The following is a 25710-nucleotide window of genomic DNA, read 5'->3' on the forward strand; positions in this document are numbered from 1 at the left end:
GAATACCCATTTGAATTCGGGCCGAGGTAGATCGTGCTGGGAATACCCACATGTATTTGGGTTATTCAGGTGCAGTTGCACCTAGAAGACTTGGGGTTGGGCACCTCGTGTTGGAATTTGGGTCAGCTTGGGTTGAATCCTTTTCAGGTTAGCCCAACATAACCCGCCTAAATTGTACCCCTAGCATAGTCAATACAGAGTGTCCAAATTGTGGGGCCCACTGCTGACGGAGCATGGGCTGAGAATTCCACAGCTTTAAACAATGTCAACGGTCCAAATATTAGGCCATCAAATGGAGAGTTAGATTAAAATTTAAAATGTTGAATGGCCATCAGCTGTTAGTTTTCTCTTGGGTAGGGCAGTAGCCCAAAAACTGCAGTTACATTTCTTTCAAGTCAAGCTTAAAAAGTAAGGTAATTGCAATTCCTAGCTTAGATCATGAGTATGAATGGCTGCAGGTAGAGTTTGCCCATCCTTTGGGTAAAGCGTCCAAAGTGAACACAACCTTTTCTGTAATTGCCAAGGCATTCCCATATGGCAGTTCTACTCAAGGATAATGAATACACGAAACATGCATAAATTGGATGTGGGAGTGTTTGGGTGTACCAACCCTTGATTGGATAAACTGCTTTCATTAAGAATTGCAATGGTACACAAATCTGTGTAGTGGCGACTCCAGATCATCCATCTGGTGGCTCCAGGTGGGTGGCCCATGGTAGAAAACCAAACTGATGTTAATGCCAATTTTTCCAATTGCCAACTCCGACGACGGGTGGAAATGCAAATGATATAAAAGGTTTGGCAAGCGCAACCGAGAATGTACAGCCCTCCCAATTTACCAGCAAGCACAACGATGTGGCACAAGATCTGAGCCCTTCATTACATGGGACACGGTAATTAGTTCTGGCCTCATAATAAGGCTGTTTCACTCTTCGGGTGGGCCACTGTTTATAAAAACAAATGGATGGCTATAAGATTTTGATTTAACCATCCATTAGTTTTGTAAATTGTGAACCACCAGTGTTTTAAACAGCCTTATTGTTGAGGGAGAAGATTTGGTTGGTTTCCCACGTGATCAAAAGCTCGGCACTCCAACATGTGGTACGTGTGAATGGGCAGGTACCCTACAAAAACGCGCGCTTAGCAAACCTCTACCTAGAACAGAGTCCACAACTGGCATGGATTTTGTACCTTGGGTAATCCATAGCAGGAACCATCAGATGGATGGTCCTTCCAGATTAACCAACCACACAAACATGTGCACAGTAGCGAGCCGTGGTCAGCAGACCATGCGAAGAATGCTGCCTGAAGAAGCCAAGGAGATAACAGTCAGCACCAAAAAATACCAAGATTTATCAACTTTTTGTAACTTTCAAGTATAAAAAAATGATCTCTACAATGAGAACTTGTTTTCTTCTACAAAGAAAAGAATTAGGTTTACTTTGTTACAGCTCTTACCGGGCAATGACAATAAAATATTACAGCACAACGGATTAACACACTGATGCACAAAACCTGCAGCAAGTCTCTTCATCATCTAAGGCCTGGCCCACCATCCTACTACAATCAAACAACTCAGAGAAACTCGACACCAGTTGTGGCTAAGACATTAATGCATGCCTTACTGGACTCTGCAGCCTGTGGTTTGGCATTCTTGAGCTCTTCGCATGTTGGGACCATCAAACCGACGAAAAATCAGATTGCAAAAATTGATGGTTTATCTACAAACTTCTTAAATTGCTTGTGATTCTAATCATCATCGTCAACAGTCTTGATAGCATCTGTGAAGTGAAAATGGCTCTCGACCCCGAGGCATTTTGCAAGCCGGAGAATGTTGATTTCGACAGCTGCTGAGGTTGGAGAGACTGAATCAGGAAGATGAGGCAGGCAATCTGGCAGGTACTGATCACCATTTCCCAGTCGGCGGAAAAGAGAAAGGACAGATCGACAGAATATAAACCTGTGGAGGACATCATAACAGAGAAGAAAACCAAATATATGCGATCAAAGCTAGAGACAAAAAAGGAACAGGGGAATTGATCATGCCATTACAGTGTGTGGCCAACTTGCAGTTGTGTCGGCATAAATCACTAAACAGATCTTGGACATAGAATAACCCTGGGATTATGCAGAGGCTGGTGAATTCAATGTGCACCTGCCAAATCTCCAAGGACATTCATGGTTTCAAGGGCGTGTTTATTTTTAATGCAGGGGCATTTTCACACCGGGCTCAAGTGGGGTCACTTGTGGGATGCAGGGGCACACTTAGGATAGGTGCAGCCCACGGAGGAGGTCTCGTGTTCGAGACTTCTCACCGGGGGTGATTAATGCGCATTTCACACCAGGCTCGAGTGGGGTAGCCCGTGGGATACGGGGACACACTCGGGGTGGGCGGCCCATGTGATTTGGAGCCCACGAAGGGGGTTCGGCCGAGGTCCTAACCCATGCGATGTGGGGCCTGGGCTATGAGATAAATGGATTAATTCATCATACTCTAACAGTTCGAGCTTTTAGAGCAACTGGTTAATTGTCCTGCATCAGTTTTTGTTGAAACCATTTCGTGGATATGGAAAACGAGCACAGAATCTACAGGAAAACATGTATTACATATGAAATCTGTGCATTTGAATTGCAGCAAAGTATTCCATGGAATCATGCAGAAACATTAGAAAGTCAACAGTCAAATTGTGGTCTTCAGCAGTTGGAAATCAAGTTATCAACCTTTTCGCGACATAGATATCCCAGTTTCTGAGCATTTGCTTAGAAATGGGAAAAAGATTCTATGCCACTTTTTGTTTCACAAACAGTATCAAAGTTAGATTTTGTGCCTATCGTTTTCATTTCAAAGGTATTGCACAAAAACCAAACATGCCCTAGAGAAATTATATGATAAGCAGGCTACATATGGAGGATGGCACAGCCCCATTTAATCCAAACACATGGCACATATATAAAATGATCTGGTCCATTGACCAAGTATTCTACCAACTGCAGATGGGCTACTCAAAGGTTGAACTGACTGGGTGATTCTAACTTGCCAACTGATGGACTGCATATACAGAGAGAAACATACATATGCAATATCACATCACAAAGTTTTTGCAGGGGTTGAAGGGTCCAGATTATCATAAACGTGGCACATCGCCCACATGTCAGGTTTATAAGATGCCACACTCCATCCTCCATAGGAAAAGGCATCTAGGCTATAGTCCCATCGATGCGGCTTCACACCATCCAGACAAGATCCTTCTCATGTTAGTTATTTTTAAAAAAAAATAAACAAACAAACAAATTTTTTATGTCATCAAGAAATAAACCATCCTCACCTAAGAATCAGACGTCGTAGAAATGGATCGGACAAAACTTGGGCCCAAACCAGATCCAGGCATTTGGATGATGTACAGAGTATCACTTCCCACTCGGAAAAGCCAGAGGAAAGTATGGTGTCAGCCTCGTTGTACACATTCTGAAAGTACCCACAGGATGCATCAGAGCCAAGTGTATGCATATGATTCTTTGGAAAACTTCAAGTATTCGATCAAACTCACCATATCTGTATCTGAAGTGGAGAAACCGACCAATTGGCAGAAAGCTTGTAAAGGAGCAGTTAGGAAAAACGTAAACTGACTTCCATTATGTGTTAGATCAGCGGAAGACAGGCTTTGGAATGTTGGCCTCCCAGGGGAGAGGAGCAGGGCAGCTTTCTCACCTCTTTCCGCTCCATGCATGACCTGGAAAACTTTCAAATATGAGGACCTTAACAAATTGATACGAATGGACATTTACGAAGGACCCTAAATTCAGCAAAGACTCATATGACAAGGTGACATAAACAGACACATTAGTTGGAGACCCTGAAAAGGAAGACTAAACGGTGCTACCATAAGAAAGAATCATCATCATTGAAGCCTTATCCCAATTAATTGGGGTCGGCTACATGAACCCTGCTCTGCCATTCCACTCTATCACGGGCCAAACCTTCAGTTAAACCATAGGTCATCAAGTCTTCTCTTACTACCTCCATCCACATTTTTTTGGGCCTTCCCCTTGCTCTTTTAGAGCCTTCAACTTATACCAAGCAACTCATTCTAACTTGAGCGATTCTTGGTCTATACTGCATATGACTAAACCATATAAGTCTACTTTCCTTCGTCTTATTACCTATTGGTACAACTATTACGTTCCCTTGAAAATGCACTAATTTCTAATTCTATCCTTCTGTCACTCATCCATCTCAACATCCTCATTTCACCCGCACATCCTATGAACATTCTGTTCCATAAAGCATGGTTGGTTTTATAGATATCCTATAAGATGGAAAAAGATGGTTAAGGCTAAAAGACGTCCACATACTGCTTGAAACATTAACTAATCATGCTACATAAAAATTGGCTGCAAAAACCATGCCTGAGACCTTAAAATAGAAAAAAGAAAAAGAAAAAGAAAGAACCCTGCCCAAGAATGAGACATGATAAAGAGGGGTAAGGTCAAGATGTCCAAGAAGCTAAAAATGGTCCTTTCCATTATGAATAGCAATTGTATGGCTGATCATTGTGAGTATAATGGTAGATGCCCTCGCATTGTGCCTTAAAGAATTAATTGCTGGTTAGGAGGTATTGGTAGAAACTTTAAACATTGCAGAAATACAAACATTTAGCAAGAGCTCATACAACATGGTCGCATATCGCAGAAGTTCAGACCTCTTTCCATCATTTGGCCCATCACATCTGAATCTATACTCTAACAACAGAACAAGAGAACTCCAAGAGTAGATATTATATGGTGTGACTATCCTTGTCTGTCAAAGATATTGTGGTGAGGTCCTCTTTTAACGGCAAAAAGGGTACTGCACAATGGGGAGAGGGCCCCTGCTTTAGTGCATTGGAAGACCCATCCAGTCTGTCATCTTAATTTTTTTGGGTGCTCTTGGGGGAATCTGTGCCCAGTGTGGGTTGGACATCTCATTTAGGACTCAGATGGCAGGATCATCACTTATTTTTTGGGGCCTATTGGTATCCTTGACTCAAATTTCACCGACTGCAGAATTCCTCCATGCATGCAAAATTGTGGCAGAGATTTTGGACAGGTCCATCATCTTTGAATGGGACTCCCGGAATGCGATCTTGTGGGCAAATGGTGGGCCTTCCTCGTGGGATGTTGGTGGACCTAATCGGAAAAAAATACGATCGGGTTGGGAGTTTTCTTTTGTTCATATTCCTCAGGATGCTAATTCAGAAGAGGATTCCTTAGAGAATCATGGGGCCTTGAGAGGAGCTTTCGTGATTAATAGATACTAGCTGGGTGGTCTCTGTTGCAGTAGGGCCAGTGTTTGTAGTATTGGTATCGTTACATGCATAGCTGGCTGGAGATATGGAAACATCTATCAATATTGCCAATATTATCTCGCCGATACTCAGAAATGTATGCCTGACTGAGGCAAACAATGGCAGGAAACGTGGGGAAAATGGTGGAATTTCTCAATAAAATTTCAAGAAATGCTAAAATACACATTTGCATATTTAGGAATCAAATAATTGCAAAAAAGATGCATACATAATAAGCTTTCCTTTAATGAGGGCCTAAAAGCACGTAATGTTGACTCTGGGAAACAATGGGGAAACATGGAGAAAATGGTGGAATTTCTCAATGATACTTCAATAAATGCTAAAATACATATATTTGCATATTTAGGAATCAAATAATAGCAAAAAAGATGCATAAATAATAAGTTTGCCTTTAATGGGGGCTTAAAAGCATGTATCGTTGACTCAGGTAAACATTTGGGAAACATGGGGAAAATGATGGATTCATTCATCCATCCAACCATCCATCCATGCATACATACAATGACACGTACACATATATACTCATGCATGATCCAACCATGCACATAAAACACATATATACACATGCATGATCCATCCATCCATCTATGCACATGCATGATCCATCCATCCATCCATGCATGCATACATACATGCATGCATGCATCCATCCATCCATCCATGCATGCATGCATACACACATACATGCACACAAACACACACACAGGTACATGCATTTCATCACACAACCATGCACTTATTAAAAAAAAATTGATATGGATTTTTTTTAATAAATTGATTTTTGGCAATATCGATACATTGGCGATATGAGCGACATCTGGAGTCTATACAGTAAAAAATATTGCTATACATTGGCGATACTTTGTGATATATCAACAATACATCACCAATACTTGGAATTTCTGATACTTCTAGTGTTCTCGGTAAGCTGGTGATACTGATAATATTGCGGATACTGGGAACACCGTTGAGGATCCACTAAGATTATATACTTGAGGATAATGTGCACTCACGAAAATACAAATTTGGATTAAATAACATTGTACTTAATATCTCGCAATAACAACAGAATTTTTTTTGAGAAAATAAAGTAAAAGTGCCAGTGGTCTCCAATGCTTCACTGCCTCAAGAGGGCATTCCAGAGGCATCAGAGATCGGCCTCGCCTCTACTCGATTACTCTGAAGTCTGAATGGAACCTAATGAATTTTTTTTATAAAAAAATTTACCTTTAAATTAAGGGTACACATGAAAGGAATAAACCTTAAAAGATATTAAGGATTACATGTTATCTTGATGACATGTGGAGCAAAATTCTAGCTTCTCCCACATTCAAACATGGGGCAACTCTCCAGCTATATTTTTAAGTTGGAAGGTAGGTGGTTTCAAAATTCTATCTGTTCTTTTACGGTTGGGGGTATATGTTCTCTAGATATTTCCCAAAAGGGGAACAATAAATTGGTCTTGATTTCTCCCCTCCAATTTCGTACCACTAGTGCATTAGGGCATGCCCGTCCCATTGGTTTCTTTCACATGGCCTTGATCAGAAGTGATTTCAATGAAAGATAAGGAAAAGAATTGTCAATCCAGTTTGAGTACCTAGACAACCGTCTTCATATCCCTACAGAGATCTACTCAAGATTCATGTGCAGATCTAGCAATTGGTCCCTGTGCAAATCAGTTCAACAGATCAATTCCAATGACACATGCAAATCTAATAATAATCAACTAAGACTTCTCCCAACTAATTGGGGGGTCGGCGACATGATTCCTGTTCCACCATTCCAAAGAAGTGACAAAAGGAACCTAAACATGTCACTTGAAGAATCATACGCTGAAATAAGGTGCATACCTTGTGCTGGAGAATGAGCCAACTTAGATGTTGTTTTAGTCACAATATGGCTCGAGGATGTGGCTCAATGTCATCTCACAACTGGCTTTTAGGCACAGGTGGAAGCTTATGCCTCCAGCAGGCCTAGTCATTATTATAACAGCGTCCTATGGATAATATAAAATTATTACAAAAACATATACAGTTTTCAGTAGCAGCCCTGTAAAAATCTTTTACCAGTATCGCCCTCATTGCTTTTGAAGAAGCTTTACTCACCATTAGGCTCTAATAGATGCATGTAGATACAAATAGCAGATGCATCTATTGCACATTACCAAGCAATGCTAACTTTGGAAACTACATATTGCTCAAGATAAATCCAAATAAACTATCAAGTTGGAGAAAAGTTTTAACAAACCTGCCTTGAATGCATGGCTATTGTCACTATCAATGATCAGGAAAAGTGGCCTTCTTGTAAAAGGGATTATATCACCAGGGTGAAGATTGTTCAAATCTGAATATCAGAAATGCCTCCATAAGTGAACATGAAGAAGTACAAAAACCTCGACTACTTTACCAATTTGAATAGAAATACAAGAAATGCCAACTACATAAAGTTAATTCATATTCTTTTCTCCTTACGAATTTCTAAAGGAAATGAGATCACCATGGTTCAAGTGCAAGAAATCATGCAGTGCATGTTAGGCACATACCTCCACTGCCTCGAGAACCCAAGAATAGTGAACTCCCAAAACAGTCAGTTGATTCTCTCTTACCACTGATAGGGGGTTGAGAGAGTGAACTATCCCGTTCACAGTTTGAAGACTTCTTTGAAGCTCCAGAACTTTCTGTCTTCTGACCAGCCTTTCCTGCAGAAATAGCATAGGAGTCACTATTGAAGGTCCAGAAGCATGAGCAGATTATTAGAGCTGTGAGCAGGGAAGAAACGCAAACCTGATGCTGATATATATAATAGCAGAATACTATCTGGAGGGAGCTCTTCACAAATTGTAGCAATTACCTGTCCACACAGGGCGTAAAACCTTTAATTCCAGACATGCTTCTTGATTTCATGAACACCACATATCAAGTGAAGAATGCAATAGGCAGCCTCACATTAAGAAACTAATGCTAATACGTAATGGAAACAAGAAACTATATGTTTGATTGTGCTGAATTCATACAATTTCTAATCATAGAAAAAGTTAAAAGTTTGCATTTCAAGCAAGGTTCCCAAATAGCATATATAAATATGATAAAGGTCAATTAGCATTTAGCATACAACCTATTCCATCTATAATGGTAAAGATGTGTACACGGATATATGCAATACTCCCAACAAATCATATTTGACAGAGGTATGTATATGGGAGCTCTATTCCTGGCAAACCATATAGTGGATGGCATGATACAACAGGCATTGGATGCTCTCAATATGATCAACGGACTCCTATTGTCATGTAACTGTCCAGTCTGGACCATCCAGCAAGGTCATACCCTTTAAAATGCTCCCAATAGTCAATACAGAGCTTCTGCATGGACAACTAAACTGATTTGAGTTGTGGTGCAACCCAGTTATTGAGTCAATGAAACCTATACACCTGAATTGCAAAGAAATGAACAAGAGTACATCCACAAGAATATTTGAGTAGGGAGGGAGAAAGACTTTATTGATATTAAACTTCCTTCTTACAATACTTACGAAAAACTCATACTTAGAAAATTTGGAATGCCTACCTCCTACCCCACCACCCATTTTATAGACCCTTAATGAATCTTTAATGAGAATTCCCCCAACTACGAGATTGATTTCAGATCAATCTAATTTACCTAAGATGGTAACAAGCCTAGTAATAGTAAAAGGAAATTTTAAAAATAATCCTCAAAATCTTTAATCACATCTTAAATCAGCTCTCATATCTTCAATCACATCCCCCCATATCTCCCACAAATAGCAACTTGCAGTTCTTGATATTTAAGCCCTAAATCTATCAATAAACAGTCCAAAATCAGCACATACTAGGCCCTAAGGTGGGCCATGGGCCTGCATCATTCCCTCCAGGTTGAAAAGAACTCAATTTTGGCAAGTTGGATACTTCATATTAGTAGAGATTCAGATCCAATCATTTCAATTTGTCACTCGTGATCCATGTGCATTCAGAATAATCTTGTTCTTCCATTTCACCAAGTATTGCTTGTATTGGCCCTGGTGAGTGCCAATTGCCTTCATGCGCAACATTTGTTCTACTTCTTCCTTCTTTTTTCAGAAACTATTTATCCATATCGATAATGACTTCATCTTGCATGACAGACATGTTGCCATCGTACTCAAAAAAATCAGCCAGATGAAAGTCGGCAAGATACTTAAGTCATCTGGCAACTCAATCTCGTAGACAATGTCACTTGACTTCCTCTTTACTTGGCATATAGCAATCTTCTTAGACTTGAGCTTATTGTAAGTTCCCCTTGGAAATCTTTCTTTACAAAGAAAAACCATAACTAAGTCACCTTCTTTTTACATCTTTTGGTTGCAGTATTCATTTGCAACATCTTGGTACTTTGTTATGCTCTCTTTGATATCCTTCTTTCGCTTATTTTTCTTCTTTCTCTTTCCCTCTTAATTTTCTTTATGTTGGACCATTCAATCACCATTCAATCAACAGGACTTCGGCTTATTTGGCTGGAGTCATTTGGTAATGTTCAAGTTTTGGCGTGTTTGAGCCTAATGCCAAGTCAATATGATGTTGAATGATCCTCATAGGAGGAAGTCCAGTTTGGAGTTCTTTGGGCACCGTCTTAATATTCATGAAAGAGCTTTTGCATTAGAGGTGGAACGTTTGGTTGTTTTGCTTTTTATTTAGCAACTAAGACATAAATGATGTCAGTCTCCTTGCTTTCCTATTCAAACTTTTCTACATAGCAATTTCTTACCCTCGTCTTCATCAAATTTGGATGTTGGAATATGTTTCATTGGATGTAATGCAATATTAACACCATCCTTAATGAAGAAATGAGTATTAGCCTAAGTCTAATGTACCACATCTTAGTCCCACAACCATAGTCTGCCTAATAAAATGTGGCATGCATCCATGGGGACCACGTCACACCACACCTCATCCTTTTACTTAGATCAAATAGATACTGAAACTAAGCACCTGGAGTTAATAGAAACTTCTCCCCCTTTCTTGAACCAACAAATGATGTATGGGCATGGGTGCTTATATTCTTTGAGTTATAATTTATCCACTATTTCTTGCGAGACAATGTTCTCACTACTCCCGTCTACCAAAATCGTGCATGTCTTCCTACCAATAGTAAAAGTGTTGCAGAAGATATTGTGCCGCAACCATCACCCCAAATCAACCATCCAAGTTACTGATAGCATATTCCGTTGGATAACCAACGACTCGCACGCTATCTCCATACGCATCTTACCTATCTTCTCCAACATGCATTCCACCCTCATATGCATGTTCTATATATTCTATGTCATCTTTGGTTTTCATTTGGATGCAATCAGGAGCATCTTTAACATATTCTCCTTCCTCGGTCAAATTTACTTTAATTGTGTATTGATGTCCTGGAAAGTAAAAAGAAAAATGTCCTAGTTGCTGACACTTAAAGCACGTGAAGGGAGTTCCTTTTTTTTTTCTTCTTCTTCTTCTTGGGTGTACTAGCCCTTCGTCAATAACCACCTCTCTCAGGGTTGGGGCTTTGCTTCATTATTGGACAATGGCACATCGTCACTTGGCCTATGTGAGTACCTGTGGTTGCTTTAAGTGGAAAATTAGTGTGCTGCTCCAACATTGATGACGATCCTTATAGAGCACCAAATTGCCTCCCAAGTCCCAAATTAATTATCTCCTTGACTTTTAATGCAAGTGTGTATGCATCAAACATCTTAAATACATCTTTGAATGCCGATTCACTTCTAATGCCTGGATTAAGACCATTAAGATATCTTGAAATCTTTTGGTCTTTACACTCATGAAACCCTGCCCATAATGTCAATTTATAGAACTCCCCAGTGTATTCATTTACCGACGTAGATTACATCTTTGATAGAGGTCACATGCATTACTCATGGGTAAGAACTTCCTTTTAAACTTCTTCTTTTTTTTCCCATCATTTCTCATGATTTTACTCTCCTTAGCTGAATAAATTTGTTTGGCATAGAGATCAAACAATCATGCTAGCACATGACCGGAAAACTCTATAGTTACTAACTTAACCTTCCAATTCTCCCCAAGTTCCTTGTACTCGAACACCTTCTCTACCTTAGCTAATCGTTGAAGTCATTAACATGCAACCTATTATGGAGTTCTAGAATTTCTACTTCAATTCTGAACTCTCTCTCACGTTTTAACGATCAAAGAATTCGATTATTGATGTCTTCACAAGTCGGGGGTCACTCGTTGTTGGTTAGGGCCTTGGTAGGGACCTCCAACTTCAGCCTCTGGATTCCCTCACCTTGGAACTCTCCCACTTGATGAGTGAGATTGCCTACCGTATACGTGAGTTAATCTACTTTCTCTGTGAGTGCATGGATCAATTGGGTTACTTGCACAAACTCTTCCTGTGTCACCCCTTCGAAGCCATTAGGACATGACGTAGAGTCGAAAATTTCTAAAGATAACTTGCTCAGATACCAAAAATGGTGCAATCCGTTATCGAGTCAATGGGACCTCAACACCCAAATCATAAAGAAATGAACGCAAGTACACCCACGAGAATATTTGAGCAAGGGAATTTTTTTTAAAAGGTAATATTTTTATTGAAAGAAAAAGATCAATAGAACACAAACCAAACAGAAACAGAAAAACGAAGCAACAAGGGAAAGAAAAAGCAACAAAGAACAGAAAAACACCCCAACGGAGAAAGGGTTACTCCTCAGCAGCCTAACACCCCCCCCCCCCCTCTCACAAAAAAAAAAAAAAAAGACCCTAAAAAACTAAGGCACATAGTCTCTAAGGACTAGCACTCTAGAGAACATTCTTGCCGTTGAGCTTGAAATATTCCTGAAACAATTGTTGTTGCGCTCAACCCAAATGGCCTAGAAAACTGCTAGGAGGATCGTCCTCCATCTTCTTTTACCCAACACAATAATATGAGCTTTCGATCTAGAGCATATCTCTTTAACCTGATACCACTTATGAGGGCAGTCTAAACCTCGCACATTCCAAGAGAGGATCTTCATTGGTGGACTGACCTGACCCCTCCAACCTTTCTTTTCTCTCGGGGGTGAAACTCCATCACTCCCGATTCAATAAGACCAAGTCTGGCCAATTCCCTGTTAGGTTGGAACAACCTCTGAGTTATGATCGAGGATATCCCATCGACAATCACTTTGGAACCTCTCTGAGCCACTAGCTTGAAGAGAGCTATGTAGTCCTCATTAATGTCCAAACACCACCCCTAACAATCTTCCAACGTGTACAATTGCATCCCTAATCCAATGTTTTCTTTTGATAGCCTCCACCGGCCCTTCCAAAACTTCAGTTAGAATAACACAAGGAGACACTTCCTCCGACGAGGGAGAAGAACTCTCCAAATTGAAAGCCGTTCTGAGAGGAGGAACATCCAGGGCTTCCTCGGACGACATCCAGACCTAACTCTTGTCTCCTTCACCTTGGGGTTCATGCTGGATATTAACCAAAGCTATAGGTCCAATTGAAGACGATTCTATAGTCAAAGAAGATGAACCCGCATCCACTGCAAGGAAGGGAAAGGTGACAGACAGAAGAAGGGGAGGAAGGAGGAGTTTTAAAGACTTATACTGAAACGGCAGGGCCAAATGACAATTGAGAAAGGGGTCCTTCGAGACCTCATACGCGATTAGGGCGCAGAGACTAGGGTTGGCTTCTCGGATAATCTCATCATCTGAGGTGGAGGTCCAATTGCTTTCGGATCCATCTTCCTCCCTAGCCTCTAATTCTTCTTTTGATAAGGGATCGGGACTGGGGGGTCTTCTTGCTGGAGCTTTACAGAGGGGTCGGACACCTCTTTGAAAGAAAGGTCTTCGTCCGGCATATGAGACACGTTTCCCGCGTGAGATATATGTTCAACATCGCCTCCAAGCAACGTGGGTTCGAGAATTCGATGCCTCGTCTCTTTAGATGGGGCTCGAGAAGGACATGTGGACTGCATAGATGAAGGGTTTCCTTTCGAACCTTCTAGTTGCGTGGGTTCAAGAATTTCGTGCCACGTGTCTTAAGATGGGGCTCGAGAGGGACACGTGGATTTCATAGATGAGGGGTTTCCTTTAGAACCTTCTAGCTGCGGACACGTATAGCATTGGGCTCGAGGCGATCTTAACCCGGATAGGGAGATCTTTTGGGACCTCGGGAGAAATCGCTTTAAGTGTGCTATGAGAAGGGTCTTCCGATAAAACAGGAATGAGGCTTTGATTGCGTCTCGATATCTCGTTCTCCAAGATCTCGTTAACCGGGGTGATAAATTGAGTTGAGATGAAAGGTGACCTCTCCTGCTACAAAATCTAAAATGGGATTTCATCTCCCTTTTCCGATTCCATGCGTCCTTTATCGGGTAGAAGAGCGGCCTCCGCACGAGACATGTTCAAAGGTTGCAGATTGCACGTGACAAAGGGGCACATCGGTGCTCCGCGAAACACTTGAGGTTGGAGGTCCGGCGGTCGGCCGAACGACGAGAGGTGTCACTAAAGAAAGAACAATCCTTTCCAAAGACTCCTAAAAAGATGATTCCCTATACACTTTCAGAGAGAGAAAAAGGCCACCCACCTTGATTTTGATTTCTGCAAGAATTCCCCCTAGTCTCTTAACTCTAATCCGAAGTCTGGCGAAACAATGTTCCTCCCTATTGACAATAGCTTGGTCCACCTGCACAAGATCACCCAAACAAGAGGCAATATGATGCGAACATCATTGGTGCACCATTTAGAGTATACCAAAGAAGGAGGCGTTGCCGACAAAGTACCGGAGCGGAGGAGCTGATGTGGATGGACGTTGGGTCCATCGGACTCATTTTCTGACGCGTTACGAGTGTAGGGGCAGCATGACCGCACCTTGACCATAGATCCATGGGTCGGATTTCACACCCTACCACATGGTTGTTTTACTTTTAAGCATTTTTTTTTGTTCTTTTCCTTATTTTAGGGGCTTTATTGCACTTTCTGTACTTTTTGCCTTTTTTTAATTATTATTTTTCTTATTTTCAAGGGCTTTAGTACACTTTTACTTTTTCCATAGCTTATATATACGTTATGAGAAACCTTATTTTCATTATTATTGAATGAATAGAAATTCGTCTCTTTTCTTCTTCTTTATTCAAGAGATTAGGGTTTCAGGATTGGCCCTTAGGTGTTGAGGATTCCATCCCGATTTCAGGTTTCCTTCTTTTTAGATCTTCGAGATGTAGGAAAAGGTAAGAATCATCCTCCTCCTTTTCTTTTGACGACAAAAGGACCAGTACCTTCTTCATCTCGAACCCTTCATTTTTCACCCCTTTCGTTCCTCTCTGGATATCTCATTTCTAGTTTGAACGGAAAAGAGGTATGGTTAGTCAGTACGATCAAATCCAAACTTGACTGTGGACTGACTTATGCTAGATCTGGGATATCCTCATATCCATAGGTCCTCCCTTTTTACTGTTTACATGATTTTATGCTAAGGGGCATGATCCTGACAGAATGACCTTATCTTTGTTTTGAAATTTACCTAATCCCTTTGACTGGAAACGGTTAGTTAATTGGTGTATTTATTTGAATATTCTTTAACCTGATTATACATACATCTAGGATTAGGTCATCACATGTCCTTGCATCACAATAGCCTTAAAAAAGTCGACAGACCAAAGTTCAAGAGGAATAAAAGGGAAGATAAACCATTCTTCTTCAAAGCCAAGAATAGACCAATCTAACCAACTTCCCATGCCTTCCATAGGCTTGACTCTATTAGAGTTGGCTAAAATCAGGGGTCAGATGGAAAGCCACCAAGACATGGTTTAGATGGATTAACCTTAAGCTAAATGAATCAGGACTTAGGCCACAAAAGAACTAAAACCATAGGGAAAGGTCATGGAGAGTAGCACCACTCCTAAGGTATACCACCCTAACTATTTGAGGTTTTCTCTAGCTGTGGAGATCACATATTCCTACACCTGCACAACAGGGGAACTCGATTCATCACAAAGGTTAGAGAGGAGCTCGGGGGGAGGTCGAGGGAAGGAGCCTTGAGGAGAAGCAGGGGGAAGGAGCAGGTGAGCAGAAGTGGAGGCCTCCTTCAAGACAGAAGACGAGGAATCCAGATGGGGGACGGGGGGAGTCAGAGCTGGTGAAGAGGAAGGGGGCGCAGGGCTCGGAGTCGTTAGAGGAGAGCCATTGGGGGAACCTCCCAAAAGAATAGCTTTGAATGATTTCTCCACCCCAAGGGGGAGGAAGGTCTTTCCCAAGTAGATAGGGAAAATACTTTATTGATATAAAACTTCTTCCTACAATACTTATGAAAAACTCACACTTACAAATTTTAGAATGCATATCTCCTACTCCCCCCTTTATAGATACCCTAAATGAATCTTTAATGAGAATCCTTCAACTAAGAGACTGATTCAAAATCAATCTAATTTACCTACGATGGTGATAAGTCTAATAATAGTAAAAGCAAATCTAGGGAATAATATTCAAAATCTTCAATTACATCTTCCCCTTATCTTCAATCACAACGCCCCAGTATCTCCTCTAAATAGCATATTACAGTCTTGATATTTAGGCCCTAAATCTATTAATAAACAGTCCAAATTCAGTACATGCCACGCCCTATGGTGGGCCATGGGCCTGCATCAAGTTGCTTGAGATATCTGGCATGCGAGTATTGACCAAGCACCATATGTGACACCTGACATGAGATTCTAAGCTATGGGCTAAGCTAAGAAAAGGCACAAGTACAAAACCACCCAAAAGAACAAGATGACAATCATTCCAAATTGAATTGGCAAACAGAACAAGGGGTTTGGAAAGAATTCAATGAATATTACAGGTCTGACACTCACCGAAATCAAATGTGTGACAGAAGGACGATAAAGAATATACTTCCGTGGATTTGGAGGCAAAGTTGGATCAGTCATATCTGCAGCGAGATTTATATCAATCAGTCCAGACGGTCCAGACTGATCAGCATAAGCACCATTATTACTTGATTCCTTTGTACGCATTTGGTAGAATGATCCACTAGGTTCCCACTCCAAGCATTGCAGCATTCTGAACGTGTCCAGAGTAAGCTCCGTAAACTTGACCTAAATGTAAAATATAACAAGCATAAATTGCATGCATCCATCGTTCATTAATTCTCTTAAAAGTTTCTGCATGATTGACTAATAGAGAAATGCTCTAGTGCTCTCAAAGCACTATTAGTTGTAGTGCTCCTAGTTGCAGTACTTGCATTGGGACACTTGGAATATCCAATCCATTGATCTAGGCAGTTCACTAGGTCCACCACACATTTCATGGACAATCATGAAAGCGTCACACTAATCTTACAAATATTAACCATTCGATCAATGGTCTTTAATATGGATCGCCAAGATTCTTTACACAAAAAAAGGTCTAATCAACAAATCAATCTATCTATTTGTCAGAGACCAACGTTGCTTGCTTAGCAACTATAGCCATCGTTTCCATGGCTTGGAAAAAAGATGGCTACAGAAAATAAGGCCAAACCATCAAGGGATTGGATCGTCGGATTAGGGGCATCTTTGCATGGTAGCCTTAGAAATGGATTGTGGACTTGATGGACAGTTCAAATCAATCAATTGAATTGTTTAACTGAACTGATGCAACTAGGAGCACAATAACTTATAGTGCTCTGACAGCACTAGAGCATTTCTCTAACTTGCATAACCAAAATAGCTTACATTACCAGATGAATTCTAGCTATACGCATCTTCATTGCAAAGATACCTTATTGTTATAAACATGTAAAACTAGCTAACCTCATTCCGATGATAGCTCGTCAGTACAGCATCTTTAAGCTTTAGAATTCTCCTTGCATGGAAACGAGCCACGTGTGGAAGGGAAGCCGGATGTGAATCAAAAAGCATACAATAACGCAAAGGCCTGATATTCATAAAAGCTGTATCAGCTTTCAAAAACCTGACAATTTCTTGCACCACTTGCTTCCATTCTTTAAAATTTGTGTCCTGGTCACATGGTCCAAGAATTACTAAGAGGAACCAATATATATACACCATGATGTATTGCCTAATGAAATCTGTTAATAATAATGTCTTCTAAAATAAAATAATAAAAAAAAAGAAACAGGTGAAACTTGTCAAATCTTGTCGAAGAAGTGCAGGAATCACAGTGTAAACATAAAGTCTTTTGAATGACAAGAAACGGCAAATAAATTCCATTTCTGCATATGAAACTGCTTTCAATGTGGACATGTGAATTTAATATTAAAAATAAATAAATCAGAGATAATGAAGCAGCATAGATTATTTTTTTAAAAGTATATGGACAACCACTGGGAGCCATGGACTTGGGTTAAACTAGAATAGATAATATTATTATATAAAATCAACCCTGCTTCCTTTACACCTTAATCATTAATAGTGTGTGCCTTCATTGTCTTTCATTAACGGTTGTGGACATCTCTTTGTAAGTTTTTTCGGCCAAGTATTCTGGTAGAATAGACAAGGATGCCGTTTTTACAATTTAAATAAAACGGGCTTTCGTTAAATGGATATATTCCATGCAGGTGCCTCCTAGCTCCGGAGGTAGTGAGGTAAAAGGCACTTGAGGGCTGGGGAGGAGTACACACCTCACTTTGTATGGGTGATCAGATCAATTGACTGGAAACCAGAAAGTGCCAATTTTTTGGAGTCCAAAGCAGTGGTAGATGCTTAAGTAGAACTGAACCGAAACTGTCACCACCAAGACCGTTATTCCCACACTCATAAATCCCAAACCATAGAAATGTTTCTGAAGGAACCACCATTATTAGGCAGCCTCAAAATTTAGCTTTCCAGAGAAATTTCATTCAGTTCCAACTGCCGAATGTGTAAATTGTGGCCACATCCCAACACTTATTGCAGGAACCCAATACATGACCATTTAAACCAATATTCGATTGGTTTAACCGAGTACCCAGCATCAACTCCATTTGAACATATTCTAACATCCCTTTGGAGAAAGAATAGAAACTGCTAAACATGAGAAAATGGGAAACATCCAATAATGCATCCCTTAGATAATCCAAACCCCAAGAAGAATATACTAGAAGAGTAGAACCTAGTTTTGGACCAAAATAACCCTCACCAGGGAACTTAACCAAATGGCCTTCCAGCACATACCTCCATGCCGCCATCTCTCTGAAGAACTAGCAATTCTACCTGTGTTCTAACAATAAAAATGAACCTAGAATCTCTAATGACACATGTCACCATCTCTACATTTACTTTTAAGTAGTTAATTAAGCAGAACCCTATGCCTCTTTTTTTCTTTTTTCTTTTTTAATTTAACGACAAGAACCTGTGGTTTTTTTACTAGCCGCCCATGTTTCCCATCAGCAACCCACAGTCGTGGCACTAACCACATGATGAATGGAGGGGTTACTTAGTTCTAGGAAGCCATTTTCGCAGCATTTCTTGTCATCGGATGTTCCAGAATCATGACTTGAAGTGGCGAGCGATTTTTGTTATATTACTTGCTTAGTCGAATTTTGAATGTCTCTACAAATGGACAGATGTTGTGTCTTTTGAGGGCAAGAAAGGTTCCTAACACTCTCTTCTATAACTGGCAGGCTTACTCAGAATCTGTATTTGTACAATAAGATACCTAGATACTTCAAACGATGTACGTAGCTGCTGTGTGTCATGTCCAAAATTACCATGGTATGCATAAAATCTGTACCCTTGTCGTATTCATGTTGCACCTCTGGCTTTGCTTTCCAAGGACCTGGTTGGAGAAAACTCCTTGGCCATTAATTCAGCACTCTCTTTGATTCAGATCTTCATCTTTTGTCAGTAGATATGTCATGTAGGTCGTCATCATCTAAGCCTTATCCCAAACTGGGGTGGCTCGGCTACATGTCATGTAGGTCTTATGCTGGAAAAAAAAAAAAAAAGACCATGGAAATATGGAAAAGGAACAAGGTGGAGTGGATTCTCCGGAACATATTTCAAAGGGGAACGGTCACTGTGGTTATTGAGCAGGAACTAGAGGATAAGGCCTCAGTGTGCATCCCTTGTCTCTTCTATGGTTCTATTTCAACTGTTGATTACTTTCAAGAGATAGGAGCTTGCAGCTGCCAGGATCCTTGATCTCTGTCTCCATTTCACCACAAAGGTCTTTGAGAAGGCTATATCACATGAATCACAGGCATTTCCATTCGATGCCATCAGACAAGATTTTCCCATTGGGTAGTCTTTCATGTTATCATGAGATATCTTCGGGTCAAAATTTACTGAAGAGGCAAGTACATGAATGGGCGTATTAGTGGACCCATAAAAGTATGCTTCACAAGGTTTGATTATAGGGTGCCCATGGTAAGCTTGTCACCTAACCACTCAGGATCTTCTCCCTACCTACAGGGTAGGATCGCATATGAAACTTAGGTAGTTGGAGAAAGGGTCTCCCAGGGAAAAGGGGGATAATGCATTTATTAAGGTAATTTTTACAATAAGTTTTCTCATTACATACTTTTTTTGGTAAGCTCCTCAGTTAAAGATACAAAATCAGCTGAGCAGAATTCCAGGTGGTTGATAGCGGGATTCATTCCTATCAAGTAGAAAGCTGTTATAACTCTATTAGAAGGGATTTGGGGAATCAAGGATATTGATATGCTTCATCATTGAAGCCTCGACCCAGCGTTTGGGATGGCCTTTACAAATCCTGTTTATCCACCTTCAGAACAAGAATTCTAGTGATTGTTGGGCAAAAGTTAGGTGAACAGCTGCCCATCTAAATTCTAATATCAAACTTCTTGATTTACACAGGTTACAGATTAGCTAGCTGATCATTACCAGGCAGAGTTTCAGAGAATATTATATGTTTGCTCTGTATTGGATCAATGAAACAGCTACGAATCTAGAATAACTGAGGAGAAATGAAATTGAACGGATGAATAAATCATCCATGCATGTCAACTGGGCAGCGACCCGCGACATGGTAGAATGAAAACGCCTAGAAGTGGGGGTATCCATGATGATTTTGAGTAGTTTCACATAAGGAAAACATTTAGGGTGTAGATAGATGCTCAGTTGGACTAAATTGCAAAATTTCTATAGAATAGAGGAAAGGTCAAAATGGAGGGGGAACCATTCAAATTCATAATGACAACCCTGATTGCATTTCCATGTGTTTTGAGTTGGGCTTAAAATGACCCAAACTGCTATTTGTGGGGCTGGCTTCACTTGGAATAAGATTAGGCTAGCCCCACTAAGGTCATTCCACTTTACTGAACTTTATTATGCAGTTCAATTCAATTGAACATCCAAATCCAGACCGAGTTTGGGGATAGATCCCCATTGAGTTTTGGATAATTGCATACAGGTGGATCATGATCATCTGAGGTAAAAGTTGAAAAGAAGAAAATGTGGACTTCAAACAAGAGAGCTCTAGGGTGATGATGATTGAAGATTAATTGTAATCGATAACAGTAGCATGATTGACTCTGTGCTCATGGCCTCTTAGCTTCACTTCCGAGCCAGGTCAAACTTCTTCTGATTTTTCAACTGGTGACAGGTCGTTAAAGATATTTTCAACGCATCCAAAGAATCTCAATGGTACAGACTACAGACATATCAGCCAAATAGATCTAGCAGAATCTTGCTACTCCAATTCATGGAAGCCTTCAGAACTTAAACTAAATTTGACCACACAATGGATTTTCCCCTGCCTACCAGTATACCCATCTGACCATTTGATTCTTCACTCATGTAGGATTATTTTTTCATGTATGGGATATCTTGGTCTTTTCCATCATCCCCCAAGAAACCTCCTCATAGATGACCTCTTACCAATTGGACAACCTTGCAGAAGCTACGGGTGCAACTCAGGTGGGTTGGGTCAGGCTGAGGGTCAAACCGGGCCCAACCCACCTGCAATTGACCTGACCTGAATTCCCGCCGAGGGTGCCCAATCTGAATTCCGCTATGCTCAACCCAATCCAACCTGAATTTGCTCAACCCAAACCCAACCTGATTTCAAATTAGGCTGACTTTTTTACAATCCGAACCCAACCCGAGGACCTTGACGATGTCAATCGGGTATGTGTAGACCCAAACCCAAGTTGCAGCCCTAGTGAAAGCTCCCTTGCATAGCACAACATTTCCAGAAAGAATCCAATGCATGAACTTGCCACATTTACTTTCGCTCACATCACATCACACTATAATTACACCCTAATGCCCCTTATGGTTGCCACTAAAAAAATGAGTTCATCCTGTTTTACTTATAGGGCTCATTTGGGAACTTGTAATTGGAGGTGAATGGGAAATGGATCTGGAGGTAAATGAATTGGTAGTAAATGGCTTACATAGTTGTGTTTGGATGGGAGTAAATAAAATGCATTTTAAATCCAAATATTCTGTTTGGATGGGAGTAAATGAGAGGAATTGGAATGCATTTGAATTTTTCGATATATTTGCAAGAAAATATGGGACATCCCAAATCAGCTTTAATATCCCAACTTAGTCTACATATGCGATATTTAATAGAATGATTATAATAAGCCCATTGAAATATATACTGTAGCAAAAAATGAGGCAATTTCGAGCCTTGGGTAAGCCACTAATGTAAGCATCACAAACAAGCAACTTGCCAATTTTTTAAACCATCCATTTATATGGCCATCCTTTGGACGGCTTGGATCATTCTTCTGGTGTGATTTTAGTGATGTAGCCGATCATTGAATTATTTCGAAGCATCATTAGCATAAAACGTGTGTCGTGGACATGTGTGTAGTGGCACCTTTATTTGCACGTGTGACTCTCCAAGGGAACTCAAAAAGGCATTTCATCCCATTTACTTCCAAATCTTCTCTCGTATAGAGGATTTCATTTACATGCACATTTAATCCCATTTACATGCATTTACTCTCATCCAAACACACCTCAATTACCATTTACTCCCAATTACACCCATTTACCTCAATTTACTCCCATCCAAACAGCCCCATAATAATGATGAATTAGAGATTTTGGTGAGGATTAAAAGTAATCTTGATGGCCCATAATTTATATATTCTTTTGGTTTTCTTTTTTCACTTCCTTGAATGAGATAACCTGTAATTTATATAAAATATGATCTCTAAGACATAATTACTGCTAACTAAAATGAGAAGAAATCATTTTTAAGTCACAACCAAAAAGGGCCTTAGATATCCTATAAATTTTATAGCACAAAATCTGCACCCAATATATCCCATAAAACTCTAGATAAATTTCCTTTTAAAAAAAATAACAAAACAAATTACATCATTCTTTATGATAAACAAGCTACATAGTACAAAGTAATGATCCCCTAGAGCTGGTTGTAGGTAAGCTTAACATGCAACCACCACCTTCACACGGGCAGAACCCACAATTAAGATCTCCAGGTGCAAAAATCAGGCCGGTCCACTCATCAGGCAGCCAGCACAAGTATGTCAAATCTGACCTGACCATTGTCAGGTCAGATTTAAACTATCCATTGTTCTCATACAGAACGGCCACACGTCTGATGAGCAGGCCGGCCGAATTTCCATATCAGGCGATCTTCATGGCGGGGTCCATTCCTTGATTACACAGGTGCCAAGGCAGATTGTATGTTAAGCTAACGTACAATGGTTTGTGGGTGATGATTACGCATAGCTCAAAAATCAGATACAGAAAGAAAGCGGAACTCTAAGAAATAAAGAGAAATAAAAGAAATAAACAAAATTCAACATGCAGAACTTCAAGATAGGGAAATACCGGGAAAGCGGAGCGGCTGTCATCTACCAATGCCCTAAAGCGATCGACGAGGGCCCGCACCGTCTCCGTCCGATTCAACAACAGAGAAACGACTAGGAACCTCGCGAAGAAGCGTAATTCCTTGAACCGAAGGCCGAGATCCTTCTGCGGGCCCCCACTGCTGCAGCTGCCGGCTTCGAAGTAGCCGCGGTTGAGGATCGCCTCGTAGAAAACGTAGGATTCGAGCAAGAACCGGGCCTCGCTGGTCCTGAGGTACTGGCCGTAGTAGAGCTGGCCGATCCGGGAGGCGATTTCGCCGATTTCCCACCGGTTCAGACCGGATTGGACGAGCCGGGAGCGGTTCTCCTGCTGGAACTTCCAGAGCTTGGTGTAGGCCTTGAAGACCTTGTGGAAATAGTGTTGGTGGTGGGGCCCACGGGAGCCGTGTGTGGGAAGGTCGCGGACGCGGGCGAACTTGCGGTCGGCGGATTCGACCAGGGAGCGGAAGACCTTGGCAGTGGCGACGGTGTCGGTGTCGCCCATGGCGCAGGTTAATTCCGGGGCGGGTGGCGGGGGCTCATGTGCGCCGGTGGCGTTGCTGGAAACTCGTTTGGCCCGGAAATTGAGGGAGGGAGTTTGGTTTGAGAGTCGCTTTTATTTAGAGAGAGAGAGAGAGAGAGCGAGAGAGAGGGACTATGAGAAATGTCGCCGAGATTCTGAAAATATCGTTATTTATCTCCGAAATTTTCTTAAAAGATATTATCGCCAAAAATATCGCAATATTTTTTATTTTTAAAAAAAAAAAACTCTGCATTTTTTAATTTCCGCGATTTTAACATAATAAATATTTTTAAAAAGAAACATGTCAATTTCTACCGATATAAAAATTAAATAAATTTATTTATTAATTCACATAATATTTTAGTTATTTTACTTTCAGCCAGATTTTAGTTGCCAATAATATCGCGAGAAAAAAAAAAGTAAAAATATGAAAATCTCCTGAGAAAAAACCGGCCGATACATTCCGAGAACGAGATTTGTCGCTACGGAGAGAGCGGATAAATTCACGTCATCTAGCTAGAAGAAGAGGTTGCAGGGGCGATCAGTGCTGAGTGGCATAGATGTGCGGGAAACGGATTGGCTGGTGCACCACACACCTGCGATATAGCTGCTGTATTGACGTCAGTAAGTTCTGTGGATCCCATCATGATGTATGTGTTATATCCAAACCGTCTATCCATTTGTAGAGCTTGTACTAAGTCTTGAGGAGAAAAATATGACAGATCTAAAACTCAAGTTGACCACACTGAAAAAACCAGTGGGAATTGAACATCTACCATTGAAACCCTTTTGGGGTCACAGAAGTTTTGGATCAATATGGCTTTTTTTTTTCCTTTTCATTCAGGTCTTTGTGACCTTACGAACAGATTGGATGTAAAATAAACGTTATGGTGTGCCCTAAATATTGTTTAACAGTGAAAATCATTATCTCCTCTGGTATTTAGTTTGTGGTCCATATGATCTTCGGATATGATTCATTTTTTGGATAATATTCTAAAATGATATCTAAAAATATATTAACGGTGTAGATATAATAAATACATCACTATGGTGCCCATGTAACTTTGATCTCCTTTGAACCGTTCGTACAACTCGGAGCTCGAGTGCGCCAGTGATCGTCTTCGCACGACACGTACCTACAGCAGCTATATAGCTGCTGTGTGGTACACCAGCCAATCCGCTTCCGGCATAGATGTGCGGGATCTCACTCATCATGTGGGTCCCACCAGCTATCGTGCCTATCTCAAACGACTAGCTTGGTCCACTCTTCCAATGGGCCCTGCGGAAGCATTGACGGTTAAGAAATTAAGGATTAGAAGTCTACTTCCAGTGTACATTTGTGGCCCACGTGATGACTGGACTGGCTTGATTTTCTAGAAAAGATGGGCCTCACCTGATGAGTGGCCAAGATCTCTCACAAGTAATCTCAAGTGCCTCGAATGGCATCTTGAGTCTCTCTTTCGCGACTCGCCTTACCATTTCCATGCGAGTATGCAGTAATGCGGCATAAAAGTTCTATGCAGTTCCCTTCGCAAGGTGCACGAGGCATACGTGTGGTAATCTGTAATGTTGATCTGGTGTGGTCCCGTATGGATGAGCCATATGACAAAACTCGCAGCTATTGCACAAGTCTGACCATCGAATTTTTTAGCTAATTTTCAACAGTTACTTTAACCGTTTATTCAAAGTCACTTAAAAGGTGGCTATAACAATTCTGTCCAATTAATGTTATAAATATGATGTATCCATTGATGAACCACTAGAACAACGGTTCAGATCACTGTAATCTTCCAACATGCAGAGTTAGGAAGGTGCTGCATAGAAGTTGTATGCAGAGCGCGATGCATGTTAGTTTGCTGCGCGGAGAGGGCGTCCGGGATCGAGAAAACAATGACAGCGCTAGAATTTTCATGGGACACAATCGTCGGGGCAGTCCGTACGGGAGTGGATTACCTGGCGACCACTGCTGGCCAACTACACCTGGGCCCACTTGTCTGGTCATTCGGTTGCTGCTGATACGCGAGCTATCTTACGCTTGCATCGGTCGCATTTTCCCACACGCTTTCTTT

The 25710-nt window shown here is 40.9% G+C and overlaps 1 protein-coding gene across 2 annotated transcripts; it reads right to left on the minus strand.

Moving 5' to 3' along the window:
- Positions 1 to 629: 629 nt before the first annotated feature.
- On the minus strand, positions 630 to 23750 carry LOC131234415 (uncharacterized). 2 transcript variants are annotated; one of them, XR_009165707.1, is made up of 10 exons: positions 23102 to 23750; positions 17138 to 17344; positions 16199 to 16441; positions 8129 to 8195; positions 7888 to 8043; positions 7597 to 7688; positions 3549 to 3731; positions 3327 to 3466; positions 1459 to 1960; positions 630 to 1305 (listed from the first exon to the last, which is right to left on the minus strand). XR_009165707.1 is itself a non-coding variant. In XM_058231274.1 (9 exons), the coding sequence occupies exons 1-9, from the start codon at positions 23621 to 23623 to the stop codon at positions 1750 to 1752; spliced, it is 1821 nt and encodes a 606-aa protein (XP_058087257.1). In that variant the 5' UTR covers positions 23624 to 23750; the 3' UTR covers positions 1352 to 1749. The 2 variants fall into 2 exon arrangements, 1 of the variants encoding a protein (XP_058087257.1); XM_058231274.1 differs by lacking the exon at positions 630 to 1305 and having other exon boundaries at positions 1352 to 1960.
- Positions 23751 to 25710: the final 1960 nt, after the last annotated feature.

This window comes from Magnolia sinica, chromosome 2, assembly GCF_029962835.1.
Source record: "Magnolia sinica isolate HGM2019 chromosome 2, MsV1, whole genome shotgun sequence".
Classification (NCBI taxonomy): Eukaryota; Viridiplantae; Streptophyta; class Magnoliopsida; order Magnoliales; family Magnoliaceae; genus Magnolia; species Magnolia sinica.